The sequence below is a fragment of the Anguilla anguilla genome, chromosome 18 (genome assembly GCF_013347855.1).
Source record: "Anguilla anguilla isolate fAngAng1 chromosome 18, fAngAng1.pri, whole genome shotgun sequence".
Taxonomy (NCBI): Eukaryota; Metazoa; Chordata; class Actinopteri; order Anguilliformes; family Anguillidae; genus Anguilla; species Anguilla anguilla.
The window spans coordinates 29,518,537-29,538,684 of NC_049218.1; the positions used below are offsets into that span (position 1 = coordinate 29,518,537).

Consider the following 20,148-nt stretch of genomic DNA (forward strand, 5'->3'; position numbering starts at 1 on the left):
TAGTTACTTTATCACAGTTAAGCCCAGTGAGGAGAAATTCTGAATGCTGGGAGTTTAGATTCTGTTTAGGATGAGGGCACATGAAGTGATGGCTGATTGATTGATGGACAGTATACAGTACGAGCTGATTGGATAGAGGAGTGAAGCAGGATTGGATTGGACGACCACATGTGAGTTTTTTTTTCCATGTCCAAAAACAACCTCCTACGTGTGCAGTTACGGTGGCATGCGTGGAGAAGTTTTTCCCCCGGATGAAGAGAGCAGCGTGATACTTGAGAATAGGCACTGTTTTTTGGTATAATCAAATGAATTATTGACAAGGGTGTCTCAGCTTACAGCACTACAAAGAGTCAGTTGATTTAAATTCATGTCTTTTTTTAAGAGTAATTCAGCAGTCATTCCCTCAGTCAGTCCAGTTGATGAATTGGAACTGACAATTCAAACTATTAACTATGCTTTTTTATGTTGAAGTGTTGCTAAGAATTCGGAATAATGTATTCATTAAATGTGGACCATACAAGCTCACCAATATTTATACACAGTGCACATCCTGTTATATTTACGCTGTAATGTTTTCCACTTGAGGCTAAACTGAGTGGTAGGCTGTACTGTAAGCAGTCCAGGATGCACAGATTTCAATCTTGTGAATCTTTGCTGAAAATCCAATTTGTGTGCAAAACAGCAGAACTGTAAGCATCCTTTTCACAGCTGTCGTGCACTACTTCAGGGATACTCTCTGCGCTAATGCCCGGACCAGCCACGCGCTTTCTGGCTAGCCTGGAGCATCTTTGTTTAAGCTCGGTGGTCAGTAGCTATGTGCCTAACTTATAAATGGCGAACAAGCTCTTGTGTACTGCTTTGGGGAAAATTTAATACCAGTGAATTTAATTTATTAATGACAAAAGGTGAAGCTGCTGATCCCTAACAATAATGACATATAGCAGTTAGCCAATAATAACCCAGCTTAGAAACCTCCAAGGACCAAGAGACTGCTTCTGTATGCATCCATGCATAAGTAAGGTAACGGTAGTGACAGTCATTATACTACCACTGCTTTATTGAGATCAGATAAATGACAAAATGCAGATAATGGAGTTGTCAGCATTCTGCATTGTGTAACGCACAACACTGCACATTGGTTATTTCTTTATTTGTACGCTTGCACCGGTAAAAGGAAAGTAATTAATGATTTCCGACCAAGCTTCAGTTCCCTCACGGTGTGTGTGTGTGTGTGTGTGTGTGTTTTATGCCAACAATAACAGTATGTTCTGCCTTGTAATTGCAGGAATGGAATGCAGATAAAGTGAAAGCACAGTTTTCTTGGCTGGAATTCATATTGGCTCATAGCAATATTAATCAGGGTCTTCTCTGTTAAATAAGCCTTTTTTTATTTTGGCAAATGCAGAACATAATAAATGTTACAGCATTTAAACCGAAAAACAAAAGCGGATAATGCTTTCATTGTAAACCGTCCTTTTGTCACCTGTATTTGCCTTCATTTAGTGGAGATAAATGAAGCATGGGAAATAAACAATTAGTTTTATGACGGCTTAAAATGAATTCTGTTCAAAAATGATGCATTTTCAACCATTACCGTTTTTTATGCTTTAAAGTGCATAGTTCTATGGTCCACTTTATGTGCAAATTTCATTAAGTTGTATTATATACAAGAAATAACACTTTTATGGAGTCTTTATTTTGTCTCTTTCTCTGTTTGGAGTCTATTTTGAGGAGGCTGTGGAGCCAACAAAAACAAATAGGAAAGACGGGGCACCTGCAGGAGCGCTAAAGATGCTAATTGCGTTGGAGCATGAGACCGAATTCAGATTTTCAAATTAGGTCCAAGCTGTCTGATAAATCCCACGGTGTGGTAAATTTAGTGGGCCTTTTTCACAGAACTTTTCTTAAATTCTTCATAAGAGAAGTTCCTATGGAAAGCCAACGTGCAATTCATGAAACATCAGCAGACTTGCAATGTCATACGTGTCCCTGGCGTATTAGATTCTGATTGGCAGTTGTTCATAAATTGGAGGTGCATGCTTGTTCATGTCCATTAGCATAAGGAAACATCCTAGCAATCTTATGAAAGTCTTGCTAACTTTAGGGGTTTTTTCAAACAGCAGCCACCCCTGGCTCTCCCTCGAAGGCTCCATTAGCCAAGTAAGCCAGAAGCAGCAAATTGCCAAGTGTTGGGTTTGGCTGCACACTTGTGGCTGTATATATATCATTAGCAATCAGCATCATCATCAAATACTTTTATCAAAAAACACAATTAAGTTAATGTTGTGTCTTTATTATGCAATACATTTTTTGTATTAATTTTATAAAAAGAGAAAACCTTTTGTGAAAAACCCTTTTTCGAATTGAAAGTTGAACACAATCCGATGTGTTGGAAGTTCCCATTCAATAAGGGGAAATTAATTCGATAAAACATACATGCTGTCTAACGTTACGTGTAGCCAACTTCACTAACAAAGCTAGTTACTAACAACTTTGAAAAGGCTACAGATAACTTCATGAAAATGTAATTCACTTCACAAGTATATTAGCTAGCTATGATAGACCTATGGCCTGCTAATGTTACTTATTCCACTTGCGATTCCTTGTTTATATAACTAAATGTACATGAGGTATTTCAAAGTTGGATTACTGAGTTAGCTGGATAACTGCATGGAGTAAAACCCAGAACTGCTCTTTTTCAGTCCATGTTCCAGATTTGGGAGGATTCCGAGTTTTACTCAGCGCAGTTATCCAGCTAACTCAGTAATCCTGCTTTGTGAAACAGGGCCAAGAATAGCTAAATACCAAACGAGGACAAACACAAAATAGCTGCACTGGCACTACAGAGTAACTACTGTACAATGTTCCCACGTGCTAAGTGGTGCACTCAGTGTGAAGATGATTATGACACAGGCTACACTAATTTCCTTTTTGGGTGAACTGCCCCTTTAAAACTAAACTTAAACTGAAATCAAATTTGAAAACTAAGTAAAAAAATAAAAATCTGTAACTTTTGTTAAGCCCTGTTTTTTATGATAAAATCTGATCGTATGATTGTTTCTCAAATGAGGCCCAATGAGTCCAAGGACGTTATAAATCACTTTTACATTTGCTGCGCAGCAGGTCGGGACCTAGGCCTACCTGAACAAAAACCCTTCCCTATAGGAATGTCTTCCTATATCCCCGGTGAATCGTCAGTGTGACAGTAGTGTTGTTTTCGTCAACGAAAATGATGACAATATTTTTCATCAACGACCTGTTTTTTGATGAAGACGATAATGTGACGAAAATGCCTTTATAGGACGACAATTATGACTAATTCATTTCACATTTAAAATGACAAAAATATGACAAGACGGAAATAATAAAATAAAACGAAAACAGACCGAGACAGAATGAGCGTTTCGCCTAGAAATACAATAGGCTGTATTAGAAGCATTGTATTAGAAGAATAACTGTGTTAATACCATCTATGGTGGATACATTTCACCAATGAAACTCATGCCAGCTGCCCTAGCTCTAGGGGGTAAAGGTTTGATTTGTGTTGATCCAATAATACGCATGCATTATAAGGTGCAGAAAACCAACTGGCCAATGCATGCCTGTCATTGGCTTAATTGTGAACTTGACTCTCTCCACGGATGTAAATTGTGTGATCCATGTTTTTTGCTGCCATAACCAGTCTATCACTAGCAAACATTAACACAATGTCCCTTCTTCTGGCTGCTTCTTCTGGAAGAAAAAGAACAAAAGTACGGGAATATTTTAAATACAATGAGAGCTCCAACACGACTCATTGTAGAGTTACAGTCAGTAACGTTGTCATACATTTTTTCCCGATTGTGAAAACTGCCTATATATATATATATATATATATATTGGGGACTATTGGGTCCATCTTGTCAAAGTTCCCTTCAGTGTAAAACTGGCTATTCAAGTAGTAGGATAATAGGAAAGCACCTTATTCCCAAATTCCCCTCCTCAGACAGTGAGAATTCTTTTAAGAGCCCCAATCATATAGACAAAATCCACAATGCATTATGCTATATCCTACGCTTGCTTAGACTTTAGTGGATATGCCTAGGCCCACTTTGTATTTCAGTCAATCATATATATATATTGCCTCTTGGAGTTCCCGTCAATTTCCCCGCAAGATCCATCCTGACCAGTACAAATGGTTCAGACACCTGAGCAGTTCGAAAGGATTTAGGAGTGGACAATGGCATATTGGGAACGTCATATACAAAGAGGTGTGAATACTTGAAGCTTACTTAAAGTGGGATGTATTTTTGGGTTGTGTGATGTTCTTCTGGCACTGAGGGGATTTCAGGAATAAGGCTTTCCTGTTTCCATACATTTTCAATGATTTCTCAACAATAACATGTTCGCCTGTGCAGACAGTTTCATTTACCCAAGAACATGGCTGGTGTCACTTAACTTTACTTATGTACTAACTACTGATGAGTTATGGTTGAACTTCTTTACAACTTTTAGTACATCAAGTATAGCTACTCATGTAGGCTCCAGAAACCCACTAGCCTGACTTTGACAACTTTGGGCTCATGTTTTAGTTAATAAAATTCAAAAGTAACTTAATTAAACATCCAATCAGAACTAGTGGCTTAATAGCCTATTAGTTCAGTAATTTAGTATCATTTTCTGATACTAAGGAGCTATGTGTTAAATAAACTTACTGAAATGCTTTACATTAATCTTTAATGTCTTTATTGTCTTTTTAAAAAGTAAAGCTGCTTTGTTACAGGGCGACACACTGCAGGCAGACAATGCCATTATGTACATTTGAAGCAGAGTTCACTTGTGTAAAAGGAGCAGACGCTCCTGTCATAACAGGTTGTTTCCAAATTAATGGATAATCTGTGAGTACCAGTCATTAACTTTGCAGACTATCTTTAGGGCACTTAACTACTGGAGGCTGGGAATTACATGTAAATTACAAATTAAGTAGGACTAAAATGTGACTAAAATACTTTGTTATTTTCATAAATATGATTTTAGTCATTCTTGTCTTGACAAAAATTAATGAAGAAGGCATGACTAAAATGTAACTAAAACTAAAATGCATTTTAGTCAAAATTAGTATGACTAAATCAAAAACTGGTGGCAAAAACAACAGTGTGACAGTGCTTCTCTCCACTTTCTTTGGTTGAATCAGACCTGGGCCCCTTCGGATATAAACCCCTTTTGGTCTCACACCCTAGCTTCATGCTATGCAGCTACCAGGTTTTAGTAATAGGCTATTATCCTTAGCAGTCTACCTAAAAAGTTTGTTCCCTGACACGACAATGCAATGATGAAAGTGAAATCGTGTAATGAGAATAAACAACGTCCTGCTAACTGAACTAATCACCTCAGATAACGTGAATGGAAGATGCCAAACAACGCTGCGCCTCTCAAGCGCAGCACGAGACGTACAGTAGGCTAATGCGTATTAGTAGGAGTTTTAAAGTACCTCTAGAGTTTTTAAAGAAAGGTATGTTATATAAAGTAAACTGTTTTTAAAAAAATCTCACGACCCATCTCAACCCCCTCCCACACCCTAGCAGAGGGCCCCTAGTAACGGTCCAGAGCCGCTGACCTCCATCATATCTAATAAACAAACTTTAAAAACACCCACTCACTACCACCGCTGTTTATTCTTACGGTCACAACATGGTGTGACATTGCTGCATTCCGCTGCATTAGATAACAGATCTATTGGGTAGTATTTTCTTCCCAATTATAATACAGAGCTGGCTAGGTTTCCCCAATGGTCAAACATTAGCAACTGGCAAAAACAGTCCCGTTAACCAGGAACTAAGCGTGGCAAACCTGCTTGAAGCCCATGCGAATCTTTGAATTTTTGGGTTGTAAAGAAAAAGGCTCGGGATGCCGGGTACTGAACGGCTGTCCCAGCTGTACGGACTTGCCTCGTTATTATGCAGCTGTACTGATGTAACCTGCCTGAAAAGGACCAGCAAAACAGAACATTAAAAAACACCGTTTCCAGAGGAAACTTTGAGCAAGTTCACCCCCTCCTGCATGCTGATATTAGTTAAATTGTTCGCCACTTTTTGCTCTCCCCACACCCGCCCCCCCCCCCCCCACACCCTCCCCCCCACAATTTAGGTACATTGTATACTGGTCAACAGTTGATAGAGTTTAACACAACAATTACAACACACGCGGTTAATAATTGTAATGCCAATGTATCCTACGAGTAGTAGCTTTATAAATTGAAGTTTTGTTTTTTAAAATCTATTTCAAAAATCTATAAGGCCTATTCTAAATTCATTTTTAGGAGTCATGATTATGGGATTCCAACTTTTCTAACTTGTTCACTTGGTGAGGTGCTAGCAGAACATATAGCTCATGGAACGCTTCTAAATGTTAACAGATTAATAAGCGATCTCTTCAACATCCGGTGATATTCGTACCCCACACAGTAGAATGGTCAGTGTTGAATTAACTCTTGGGCTAATCCGCTAGGATTTAATTAACTACGAACATTTTGCTCTCAAACCCGGAAAAGGCTGACAGGTCAGTTTGGAGGTTCTGTAAGTCAAGCTAAATCGGGAGTTCCCAAACTCTGTGCAGAGGCCCCCTTTACAGACTGGTCTTTGTTGTAGCCAATATATTGATTAATTTAGGCAGTTGGAAACAAGTGATTTTATCTCTCTCCCCCCCCCCCCCCCTTACACTTATTTCTGGGCCAGAACGGACAGGTATGCCATACCAGGACTTCTTTGTTTTGCTCATGAGTACAATCACGTTGTTGTCCGGACTTTATTTCCTTCTCATCTCAAGTTATTGCACCTGCCCCCCCCCCCTCCCCCCACAGGAACATACGACAATAATTTATTTTTATTATCCTTTTTTCAACGTCCTGTTTGTTTTTTTTCCTCAACAGTAATTATTTGGAAAATACGAATATGTATCGGAATATAGTGAAACGTTTCCAAACGGAAGCAAAGGACAACAGTACCGATTAATTATCCGTTGTCATATATGCTGACTTGCTCTCATTCAGTGCGAACAAGAATTGTTACCGAGATTCTTTAAATCGAAAAAGATCGTTGTATCCTGCGCTGTAGTGTTTAACAGGATTCGTGTGCGACAGATATAAGCACAAGACCGCTTTAAGTAGGCTATATATTGCTTTATGCAGCAGAACAGGAAGAATGATAGAAATGGTACATTTTAACTGAATATATTTTGTACAGGCAATTAAGTGTGTAATTGAGAAGACACATTAATCCGATTCATTTGATGTTCAATTGAGAGCTTCAATTTGAGGGCCAATAACTGATTCGTGAATGAGTATGGTATGTAATACCCTGAGGTATTCATAAGAAAACTACCTACAGCACCGTCCGCTTACTGGATCAGACTCCATCCTGACTCCCAATGCGTCTCTCTCTCTCTCTCTCTCTCTCTATCTCTCTGACAGACTCACACACACACACATACACACGCGCGCGCACACACACAGTCTTCCTGGCGCAGATCTAGCGGCTTGGCTTTATTTCCGCTCCTCCCCGCGTGGCGGCTCATTTGATGAAATTCTTTAACGTGAATTGTTTAGTTAAAAACGTCTGAGAGCAACGGAGACAGAAGCGGCGCGTGTAACAATCTCACAACTTGGGAGGTGGTTTCCAGCCCCCAGATTATTTAAAGAAAACAGGGTTTGTTGTAAATTCCAGTCGATTCTCAGACAGAGATGGAGACGAGGGCTACCTCGTGCCCGGGCTTTCCTGTACTTCTGTGGACCTGGCTTTTGATCTTCACTCAAATTCCGGCGACTGCCAAGGCAGAGATAACCTGTGCACCTTGCCCATCGCCAGTTAAAATAAAGCGAGAGGAGTTACCGCTGGTAAAGCGCGTTAATTTGGCGGAGACGAGGACAACATTTTCAAAACATATCCCCAAAGAATCTCGCCTATCCGCAGATCTAAAAACGGGAGTAACCGGTGGTACCCTGGTAGCAAACCGTTTTCCCAGGGATGTGAAGAAACTCGTTAAAGATGGAAGAGTGGATGGACTTCTTAGTGAAATGTCCCCATACTGGTCACCGCAGGATGGTGAAAGCAAAAAACTATCAATCTCTCATCAAAATAACAGGGAGGCGGAAGTATTTGCCATTTTAAGTGATCAAGTAACTCAAAACTCTGCTAACCGCGCATTCGTCGACACTAAGAAAAATGCGCACGTTGTGAGGGCAAAACGAAGTGGACCAGAACTGTCCGAATCAACAAATGGTGTGAAAAGCCCCTTTCCTGGCGGGGCGCTTTTGGGTGAGGGAAAGAGCGCTGGTATCTCACTGGACGGGCACAGGCTGAGTTCCGAATTTAATTGGAACAGAGACGATGACAAAGTGACAAACCCTCGGAAAGATGAACCCAAACTAATCAGCACCACTTTCCCGCTGTCTGGGGATTCCGCTCACAACCAAGCAATGGTGCATTGGTCTGGACACAACAGCAGCGTAAGTTATATGCGTTCTAGTTCGTATTGATTACGCATTATGCAGCCTATCACATGTGTGAAGGGAATCCTGATACTAATAAACCCTGTTTAGAGCATTAAGTCTATCCGCAGTTTACGTGCGTAATGAATCTCCAGCGTGATTGTGTTTACATGTTTTACAGTAACAGGTGCGCAGATTTGGTTATGGCCTATATCCCCTAAAATAGAATTTCTTTTAGGCAAAATCGAATCCGATTTTCCCCCGAGACACAATCAAATAGTACATGCTGGCTATTTACATTTTAAAATTATGAAGATGCGCTCAGGTTTGCTGCAGCTGCCGCGCGCCACACGATCCAAACGTGCATTACAGCAATCGCTGTGGCGCTACGGTGTTTTGCGTTCATCCAGCAGAAATGAAAAAGCTCAAGAAGTCTCTGAGAGCTGAATTTTGCACTGTATGCTTGCAATTACAGCACAGGACTGAGAGTATAAATTACACTAGTCATGCGTTGGCTTGCACGGATGCATAGTCAATAATAGATTATTCATGTAATGTGATGACAGTGAATTAATGAAGTACCATTACCTGCAAGTAATTGGAATTATAATATTTACTGATTCCGACAAACTCAATGTCCATGTATTTGATTTGTGGGTTTTAATCAATTTTAATGAATATATCCATTTTGAGTATTTAGACAATGCATATAGTTTCTGCGTGTATATGCCTTAGTGCGTGTGTGTGAGAGAGAGAGAGAGAGAGAGGGGGAGGGAGGGAGGGAGAGAGAGAGAGAGTGTGTGTGTGTGTGAGAGAGAGAGAGAGAGAGAGGGAGCAATAGATAGATGTCTTTAAATGGACAGAGGAAATTCACTGATACCTTTCCCTGTTGTATCTCAACATTGTTGTGATTAGAGATTGTGGTGATGATGTTTCAGAGTTCAAGGATGAGCCCCCTCCCCAAAAAAAGTCGATCTGCATAATTTTAACTGCATATCTGTATATGTAATATGTAACTTACATTCAACAGATCTTTTTTAAATAAAGGAAACAAATGTAAGATGGGTTTGTTCCCTTAAATGCAGTTTAATTCATGCTCTCTGTTGGAAGGAATATATACCATAAATCAGAGATAATAATAATAATAATAATAATAATAATAATAATAATAATAATAATAACAAAAGAAAGGGAAATAAATATTCAAATTAACTAAAAATGAATATTTAACACACAAAAGATAGAAGTCATATCACATACAGCTTTCTAATTTGAACCTTTTTGGAGAAGACAGCACTATTTAAATGTAAAATATTTTATGTGTTTTCATATACATATTTCAGTTTGTGCTTAATATTTAGCTGGATGAAAATGTTTCTTTCCTCATATTATAATAAAGGCTAGAAATAGCCTGTTTGTGTGTGTGTGTGTGTGTGTGTGTGTACATTATATGCAAATGTGGTTTATGATTGCTAAAAGAGTGATTTTAACATGCATGGTTTCACTTTGAATGGGCTTTCAAATGAAACAATTTCAACCATTAAAAAAATGAAATAGCACATGTCACATTTCATGTGGCAGCCATTTTATCATTATTCCAGCTTCTGTCATTAATGTTCTGTTATCCAGCAGATAAAGTTGCTTATAAATGCTTTACAGTGGCATCCAGTCAGGGCAAGCTAGTCATGCACATTATCACCTGTAATTGTATGTATATTATCTTCACAAGTGATACTAACTGTGTTTAACATAGATAAAACTCAGCAGTAGCCTATTTTAGCTGTTGTTTTTGTTTACTCTCCTCTGCGTTGTTTTGTCTTACATAGCAGCTGCAGTCCGAATAATTGACCAAACTGCTTTAGTGTTACACACCCACTGATTTGCATAACGCTAAAGTTCCTTGATATTTATTCATTAAGGGAGCTAATATACAGTACAGCATAGTTATTTCAGCTGCATTACCATGGCTAAGGGCTAGTCAGTGAGCCCGCTGTGGGAATGGGCAGCTTTGGGAGCCTGGTTTGCTGGCTAGCCGTCACTGATTGCACCTGAAGACCATTTTGCTTCGCTCTGTTGAAATAATAAAAACAAGCCATCTTTGTTTAACCTACATAGATGTAACTTGCTGTAATATGAAAAAAGGTCTGTGCAGTACCAGCAGGCATGGGTTGGTTGAAAAGGCATCATATAAGCCTAGACATCCTTTAATGGGGTCATGACCAGGTCAGATCCTGGTTGAATATGGATGTGTTTCTCAACATTTTCTCAACTTTCCTGCTAGCTAGTTGACCTTCTGGTAGTGTTTAAGGCTGTCAAAAGTGCCATGAAATTGAGTTCGAATATTAGATTTTGTAATTAGTTAGCGTTCGAATATATTCGAATATCATTTGCCTATAGTTCACAAAAATAAGCTGCTTATTGTCAGGCGCAATATGCACGTGACGCTCCCTCCAAATTGGCCTAAGCGTTATTTTCCACAAGCAAGCAGTAGAATAGAGGACATCGGTGAACTTTCACACTAGGTTACTACATCTGGGGGCCTCATTTATAAAACGTATTTTAAATTAACTACGTGGCGCGTAGACTACGTAGAAAATCACGTCAAAGTAGTGTTTTTTATAAAATTTCAACATGACTCGAGGTAGAGACAAGTTGACGTGCACACAGTTCATTTTATAAATGAGCCCCCTGCAGTTTCTATAGCCTAATGTGCAAATGAATAAAGAACTTTCTCGTGGATCTAATTTGCCACAACTCGGAATTTATGAATCACAATAATAGGGAAATGATTGTTTATGGGAAATCCTTGTTTAATTCTTAATACAAAAACTATTCAAACGGCTAATACCTGTAGCCTAAACAACATAAATTACTCTGTTTAGTTTGTTTAACTTCTTTCAACATCCAATTTCATCAAAATCTTCAGAACAGAAAGGAAACATAGCCTGCCATATGGGAACATTATTTAGCCTAAATTGTTAGCTGACCAGTAACGTTAGGTGTCCATGGAGCTGAAAGTATCACCGGAGGTTATTGGCACTAATTTCTGAAAGCAAGGGTCAAGATAGCTTGCTACATTTAAAAGCAGGACTGTTGTGGCGAAAGTTCATTTCCTGTGTTACTTCCCAAACAGGGCTTCCACTACCAGCTAGTGGGAGCAACTCCTCCAATGCTGCTGCCATTTTCACCCTTAGTTTTCAAAATTTTTGATGTGACAGAGGAAGTAACGTTAGCACAGGAAATGAACTTTGAGTGCATGAACATGTTTCGCCGCTTGAAATTAAAGCCTGTATATTTATGTTAATTACAAAACTCCAAATCAAAAACGCGGGATCCAAAACTAATATTCGATTGCTCAAATTTAGGTTCGAACTTAAAAAAAAAAAGATTTTCGAATAGTTTTTGAACTTCAAATATTTTTTGACAGCCCTAGTAGTGTCCAATGCAATAATACTGCTGGATGCAAAATGAGACTGAAAGATTTCACATTAAATGTTATGCTACATGTTATTTGAACCAAAGCATCCTAAACTTTCGCCTTATCTTAATTAGAAGTATAGGTTATTTGTCTGATATATGGGTCAGGGTTGCACATTGCTGTTAGCATGTTCTTGATTTATGCCCCCATGCCTTCATTATAGTGATTTTTCATTTTTTTTATGTCACACATCTTTTTCACAAAGATGTATTGTTATATTGTTTATATATTTTTTTTTAAATTTTGATTAAGATAATATAGGTTATATTGAGTATTTTTGCATTGATTTTTTCTGTATTGCATTACAATCCCAGTAATATCCTGGGTAACAGTTCCAACATGTGCTAATAAGAAAACAGAACACAAGAATTTAAAGGTTGCTGTCTGTCTTCTCTAGTTTACAAAGACTGTTAACTCTTTGCAAAGACTGTTAACTCTTTGCAAAGACTGTTAACTCTTGAGATGGGTTTAGCTCAGGCACATCCACTTGGGGAGTTGTCGTTCCCTGGGAGTGCAATGCCTTTTCAGACCAGTTTTCAGAATCTCCCCCCAACCCCCTCCCCCCCCCCCCCCCCAAACCCGAGCGCTTTGTCTTCATTGCTGTGGCCCTGACTGTGTGTTTGATTAATCTGGACAGCGAGATGGCGCCTGGCTCCTTTGTTTAACCACGGTGGACTCCGCACGCAGGCCGTTACGCGCTCCCTTGCTGTACCCTCTCTCTAGCTGCAGAGGCTTCCCCGGCTGACCAGGGGAGAGCCCCCTGTCCTTGTCTCTGACTCCCGCTTTGATGCAAGAGCTCTGGCACCACGGTCTTCAAATATGAAGGAGCCAACTGGCTCGATGGCAGAGGAGGGGCAGGTCTTTCTACATTGTGTCCTAGAGTCCGCTGTTCTGTGAGAGAAAACTCTGAAAGGGAGCTGTAAAAGCACAAATCAATCCTCTATGCTGGGGAGTATCTTTGGGCTTTGTTAATGTACTGTAGCATGGTCTGCAGATTAGGGTTGCAGTGAAGCAAAGGAAAACATGTAGTTAAATACTGTATTTTACTGTAGTAAAACTGGGGGACCCACAGCGTGATTGTACTCATAACGCATTTAAAGGGAAACTCTGAGGTGTCATACTTCTACTTCTCTACTTGCCTTGCATGTGAGCTATGGTCACGGTCTGCAAATGAGCCTATGGATGGAAAGACTACGTTATCACTGAATGCTTATTGTCTCAGGTTTGTTCATAGCCAAAGATTTAGGAAGGTGTAGGAATTCTGGTTAACACTGTTACTCAAGCATGCATATGGGCATTCCCATGGTAAACCCAGCGACGCACACTATAAGTGCAGTTATTGGCAGAGGCAATTATGAATGCCTGTGCAATGCTTATTATGGTCTATGATGTGTCAATGAAAGATATATATGGCTCAAATGAAAAGTCTTAGTGAAATTCACTTCCTGTGAAGAAGGGATAGAGCTCACTACAGAAGGGCACTGAACATTACCTAGGAAGAACATTACCTCCCAGTCATGCGTTTTGACGTACTTCACCAAATACAACAGAAGCAGGACACTATCAAAATTCGACTCAGGAGCATAACTTGTGTACAGAATGCAACCTAATGTGGAATAATGTATGGAGTACACCCGAGTATAGTTCATTTCAACAGGCTGTCGTTCAATGCAGAGCAGTTGGAGAGCTAAGGACCTATGCTTTGTGTCCATGAGATCGGAGTCAGTGTGTTTTGCAGAAGAAATAAGCAGGCTTTGGGCCGTGTGCTTATGAGGTAGGCACAGTTCATAGCATCAAATGCCATTACTTACTCTATTATGATGAGACTCATGTGGAGGATGGTAATGTATAAATAGTCGCTCATGCGGATATCAGCATTTCTCAGTAGGTCAAAATGCCAATAACTATGCAAATATGCGAAGGAAAGTCAAGTCAGTTGGTATTTAATAAAATTCATTTTAAAAGGATACCCATATGCTTCTACTCTCTCTCTCTCTCTCTCTCTCTCTCTCTATATATATATATATATAATATATACACAGTAGGTACCATAGTGTTTGGAACAAAGACATATTTTTTCTTGATTTGGCTGTGTACTCCACAATTTTAGAGTTTTAATCAAAACAATTCACGTATTGTCAATGTGCACATTCTCAGCTTTTATTTAACGGTAATTTTTAAATCAATTTTGGCTTCACCATTTTAAAATTGCAGCACTTTTTATACATAGTTCCCTCATTTCAGTGCATCATAATGTTTGGGACATATAAATATTATGTACTGCTGTGTGGCATATACATGCAATGACTGCTTGAGGTCCATGACCCATAGACATCACCAGGTGCTGAGTATCTTCTCTGGTGATGCTCTGCCAGGCCTGTACTGCAGCCATCTTCAGCTCCTGCTTGTTTTGGGGGCAAGTTGCCTTTTTCACTTAAGCATATGAAACACATGTTCTTTTGGATAAAGACTGGGGTTAATGACTTGGCTAGACAAGAATTTCATCAATGAAGACAAGTCAGCCAGTACCTGTGGCACCGTACATACCCAAACCATGACACCCCCACCTACATGTTTCATAGATGAGGGGTGGAGGTGCTTTTGAACTTTCCTTTTGGCCCCCACAGTTTGCTCAAAGAAGTACCTAAAATAACTCTGCATGCTATTTTAGGTACTTCTTAGCAAACTGTAACCTCTCCATCCTGTTTTTGTGGTGTACTAGTGGTTTGCATCTTGCAGTGTAGCCTCTGTAGTTCTCTTTTTGAAGTCTTCTGCAGATAGTAGGCACTACATCCACACCTGCCCCCTGAAGAGTGTTTCTGATCTGTTAGACAGGTGTTTGGGCTTTTTTTCTTCATTATGGTGAAAATTCTTCTGTAATTGTACATCATTATATCGGATTAACAAATTAAAAATAGCAAAACTAAGGACCATATTTACTAAGTATGTCGCAAATTACCTTCAGGGCTGCAAAATTGTCTGTCGCCGAGTGTTTTCAATTTAGTGGGGTATTTACTGAGACTGGTATGTAAACAAGCTCAGCCACAGCCTGCTTATTTAAATGCACTGCCGCTATTTAAGATCTGTTTTTCTCATGGCAGGAAAACAACATTGTTTCATCGCTCCATCTCTGGTTTTGGACGGGTGTCAATAGACAGGCACTGTCACCTTTAAATGTTGACACGTCTCATTAGTAAGAACACGGTTTTAATGTTTCAGGTTGTTTAATTCCGTACAAAATAGCCAGCCATCCCCAGAGTGGCCGTCTCGCAACTTCCCTAACAGGCAGCTGTTCCTAAAGACGAAGGAGTCATGTGTTTAAAAAAAGATTCAAAAAGATTCTCTCCTTTTTCAAACGTAAGGGAGAGTCGCCATAAATGTAGTGCTTGATTGATGAAACACGGTCAATGACTTAATGTACAATGCAGCTACCACAGCCATTTCAGATTTGTACATGTGCAGTCCTCTACCACCGGCCTAAGGAACGGGGCAATGTGACGTTTGCGGGAAATATTTCCAAATAACTGTTTTTGAGCAAGCTAAATAAAAAAAAAAACCTGTTCCAGAAGTAATTTATAAGGGTATAGGGCTGTATTTTTATTTGCAATAAATCAAATCATACATCATTTAGAAAAGTTACCTGTCCTTGAAAAGTCAGGATTTTCGTATTGTATTCTAGCAGGAATTGTATGCTAGTTGGCCAAAAAATGTCCCTGTTTTGTCCCCCCCCCGTATAAAGGTAACAGCTGTTATAGTTATGCCGCCTCTGAATTGCTATAACAAACAACGTGCTTTTTTGCTTTATATGTTTATGGAATGGCATCTGCAGAGAAAACGAGAGGGTTGGTACCCAGGGAGGTCATGGAGGGGGTTTCAGATTTGCAGATTAGGGACACTAGATTGTGTTGAAAGTTATTTTGGGGAGACCTTAGGCATTTAAAAAAATGTAATTAAAGACATTCAATTGGACTCATTAATGTGTTTGAATTTTTAAGTTAGTTCAGTGTTTAATGTTAAATGTGTTCAGCTAATTTGCTTGCTGTGTTGACATAGCCTCATCTTCTGGATGCTCCAAGTGGTTAATAGAAAAGAAACAGCCACCTGGTCACAGGCATTTATAATAAGCACACACCAGATTGGTCCGTACGGTCGGCTATTTGCTTTGTAAAAGCTTACCTGGGTGTTAAAAACAAACAGAAGCAGATTTCCTCATCTATTTGGATATTACCATAATTCACTTTATGGTACGTTATGAAGTCGCTTGTCTTTTTTCATGAATAAAGCCTCATGCTTCATAATCTGAGGATATGGCTGGTCTCATGTTACCACTGGAAGTGTGTTTCCTTGATTCACATTAGTATGTGCCAAAAATTAACCTGTGTACATATATTACAGGGTGTTTTCATTTACTGAATTATTCCGCACCTCTGATACAATCATACCGACTAGGTGGCATGGATGTAACATCAGACTGCCTGTACCTCGGTTTTAATTGTATCTGACTAAAATGAGTTATGAATGTAATTGCAACGGCTAATGACTACTGATATGTCAATGTTGTTTGAAGTAAAATTTCATAGTGCTAGACTAAATATTTTCTGAATCTTCTTCTTTCGGCTGTTCCCGTTAGGGGTCGCCACAGCGGATCAGATGAAAATAGTAATTATTTTCAGGTAATGCTGCCTTTAATTTCTTTATCTTTTCCTCACTACATCATACTGATGATCTCTGTGAACATTAAATTAACTGTTGGGTGGCGAAAGTCGAGTGTAATCTTGGCTTGCTTGTCTAAGAGTCTGGACCAAAATCACCCTTCTTCAAGTGTGGCGCCACGCCAAGAAACTGAACTTCGTTTGCAGGGGAAGAAGTCTGAGGAACTTGTTTGTAAACACTAATTAAAGGGGAAAAATGGACCCTTCTGGATTAATAAATAATTTATTGCACTCACTTCCTCTTCCCTGGCAGTGGGCACACCAGGATAAATAAAATAGGACTGAAATTCAGGGGAGGTAATGAATTATGGGGAAATGTATCCAAGGTTGGAAAATAAGAGGAGCTAAATAGGCCCCTCGTGTGCTTTCTAAGTTTCCTAAGTTATATCAGCCACGGTACTATTCACTGTCCACGGCAGGGTGTTTATGGGAAATGTATGCGTTTGAAATAAAATAGGCATTGAAGCACAGCCAAACTATTTCACTTTCTATATCTGGCCTTTATAGAGCTACATAACCCCTTCATAAGCACTACATAGATATGCATAAATGCTTATGTTAAAAGCAGTGAATGGGGATAGGGCACATGCTATTTGGTATATCATGGTAATGTCACTTGCTGCATCTGTAGTGTCATGGTATGACTTAGGAATATTTGTGGTCTGTGACATAAGAATTTATGAATGCATATCCAGTGCTTTTGGATAAGTTGTTTGTCTGTTATCGAGGTAATATCATCATTTCTTATGAAGGTCATATAGATCACATAATCTCTTCAGGTTAAAATCTGAATGAAAAATGTTTAGGATAACAAATGTATTCGTACATGACAATGTACTGTGTTGGTCTTCAGAGAAGAAACATTTGGTTAGAAAAAAGCAGATGTGCATTTTAAACGGAGCACAATGCAGTTTTTTTTGCTTTTAGTCACGCCAGTGTAAGCCTTACTCAGAAGTGCTGAGGCTCTGCTTCAGCGCAGTCTCATTCCCTGCGCTGCATTTAAGGAACAGGAGCAGGAATTCTGTTTGTCCCACAGTATTTATAACTGGAATATTTTGCCTCCTATCTGAGAAAGAGTGCAAACTTTATATAAAAGTCATACTCTGTGATAGTAATAAATAAATAAATAAATACTTTTTCTCTCCACAGTGATCCACAATGACTCAAATGAATGAGTCACTAATGGCACATGGTAGCTTTGCCAGTTTTAGGTATAATGAAACCCCCATTCTCCCGCCACTGCCTTTCATTACAGAAATCCTTTTGTGTTACCTGGTTGTGCAGTGCCATGTAAACGCATACATATTACCCCACAGTGAATGGGAGAACAGCCCCATAAGTATTTAAAAGCTGAACTTCATTGGGTGTTCACCCACTGGGCTAAGAACTTTGAATCCTGAAAGGTAATACTCAGAAATGAATCAGTGGGAATTTTAAAACAGTTTTATGTCCCTGGACCGCTCAGAGGTTGCTGCCTGGTGCTGTTATTGTCGATTGGTAAACCTGGCACAGTACGTGGGTTTAGGTGTGAAGACTGGGCACAATTCCAGGGTGCTCGCACCAACTTTCACCAAGAATGCCCACCATTTCTGAAGGGCATTAGGAGAGCTAAATCAGTGGAAGTGGTGTTGGTGGGCCAGCAGGGGGCAATCTTCCCTCAGGTCGAATAAACCCCAATTGCCCCAGTGCTGTGACGGGGACACTGTGCTGTAGGAGATGCCGTCTTTTGGATGAGAAGGTAGGCCGAGGTCCTGTCTCACTGTGGTCATTAAAGACCCCATGACACTCATCGCAAAGGGTCAGGGGTTCCCCGGTGTCCTTGCTAAATTCCTAACCTGGCTCTCTCAAACTTGCCACCTAATCATCCCCTGATTTAATTGGTCAAAAACTGTTACCTTCCTCTCCACCTCAGCCGATATGTGGTGAGTGTGCTGTTGCAAAATGGCTGCGGTGCATCACCCAGGTGGGTGCTACACATTGGTGGTGGTCGAAGTGAGTTTCCCCTAATCACTGTAAAGCACTTTGAGCATCTGGAAAAGTGCTTTATAGATGCAGTGTTTCATTCATTCCTTCAGATTGTGGCTCAAATTGTTTTTGGTGTTAAAAGAGGGGGAGTGGCCAGTGGTGTGTGTGTGTGTGTGCCAAGCTCTGTCTGCTTCCTCAGTGACACCAGGCAGTCAAAGGTCAGTTAGGCCAACCATACGTCCTCTTTTTCTCAGAAACGATTTGTCACTGCCATTGCAACTGCTGCGCGCTCATTATTTAACAAAATGGCCGCCATTAATGGCCAGTTGTGGGAGAGGTGACTAAACTTTGAGGCAAAGTCATCCGAGAGACACTCTTCACATTGCGTGATGATTATCATAATAATCATGCAATTCTGAAGCAAACATGGTATTAAAACGAGTGCAGAGTGTGTGCTTTAGATACTTGGCTGAAATTGTGCCTCATTATAAAGTGCAATAAAAATGTAATTTAACACTTTAGAACTGCCTATTCTATAATATTATGTGCCATTCATGTCCCATATATCTATCTGAGGCAGAATAAAATGAAGTGACTAAAAGCTCTCCCTCTCTCTCCCTCTCTTTCTCCTCTCGTTCTCCCTCTCTCTCTTTCTCCTCCCTCTCTCTCTCTCTCTCTCTCTCTCTCTCTCTCAAACACACACACGCACACACACACACACACACCTGGAAAGTTATGCTGTCAGTGAGCAGTGTCAGCATGTGTGTCATTTCGAGGCAGTAAAAAAATGACCTTTTGTCCAGTAAATCTGGAGTTCGTCCAAGTACTCAGTTGAGTTCTGATCCTGTTTCCCGTCAATTAATCACTGTAATTAACAGCTTGTGGTACCAGGGCAGGCCTCATTGCGCCAAGTCTTAAATACTCTCAGGACTTCAGTAGGAGTGTTAATGCAGTGTGTGTAGGGTGTGGGGGGGGTCAGGGGGGACGGCTGAGGCACGCAGTTCTGGAGCGCTTAACCACACAATAAATAGCACAAAGAACAAACAGTCAGACGTTTTTGCTACATTTCCGCTTACCCGTCGCTTTGTTTGTGCCTCTACATCAAACTGTCATCGCCGAAAGCTAGCGCACCGCTGATGGCAGCACATCGCGCTAGCTCACCGTCGCGCTTCGCGTTTGCACCGCGTGTCCTATCACAAAGTACGGGCTCACATTCAAAAGGAAGCTCATCAATTTACAATAGCTCTTGTTTTATTTTAATATTCATGTTTTTTTGTGTGTTTTGTTTTGAGTCTACCGCCTCCCAGTATTGGTTATTAATGCGTTGAGGAACCTGTGAACACGTGTCAGTAAGTCTGTGATTCGTGGGGAAGCTACGCTAGCACTGCGAAGCGAGGCCTCTTTTTCCACGACCGTCTTCGCTCTCCGCTCGAGCTGAGCGCTTGTCTCTGGCTGTAACGTACTGTAAGGTTTGTAGAGACTCTGCCTTGAGTTGCAGACAAGGAATTGTTAATTGCTGAAGGAATTGA

General features: G+C 40.1%; 1 protein-coding gene across 2 annotated transcripts in view; it reads left to right on the plus strand.

The window, feature by feature from the left end:
- The first annotated feature begins 7,500 nt into the window (after window positions 1-7,500).
- LOC118217637 (VPS10 domain-containing receptor SorCS3-like) overlaps window positions 7,501-20,148 on the plus strand; it is a 133,930-nt gene continuing 121,282 nt past the window's right edge. For both annotated transcript variants that reach the window (XM_035399560.1, XM_035399561.1), the window contains exon 1: window positions 7,501-8,482. In XM_035399560.1, coding sequence (XP_035255451.1) covers window positions 7,718-8,482 — 765 coding nt within the window. In that variant the 5' untranslated portion in view covers window positions 7,501-7,717. The remainder of the gene's footprint in view (window positions 8,483-20,148) is intronic.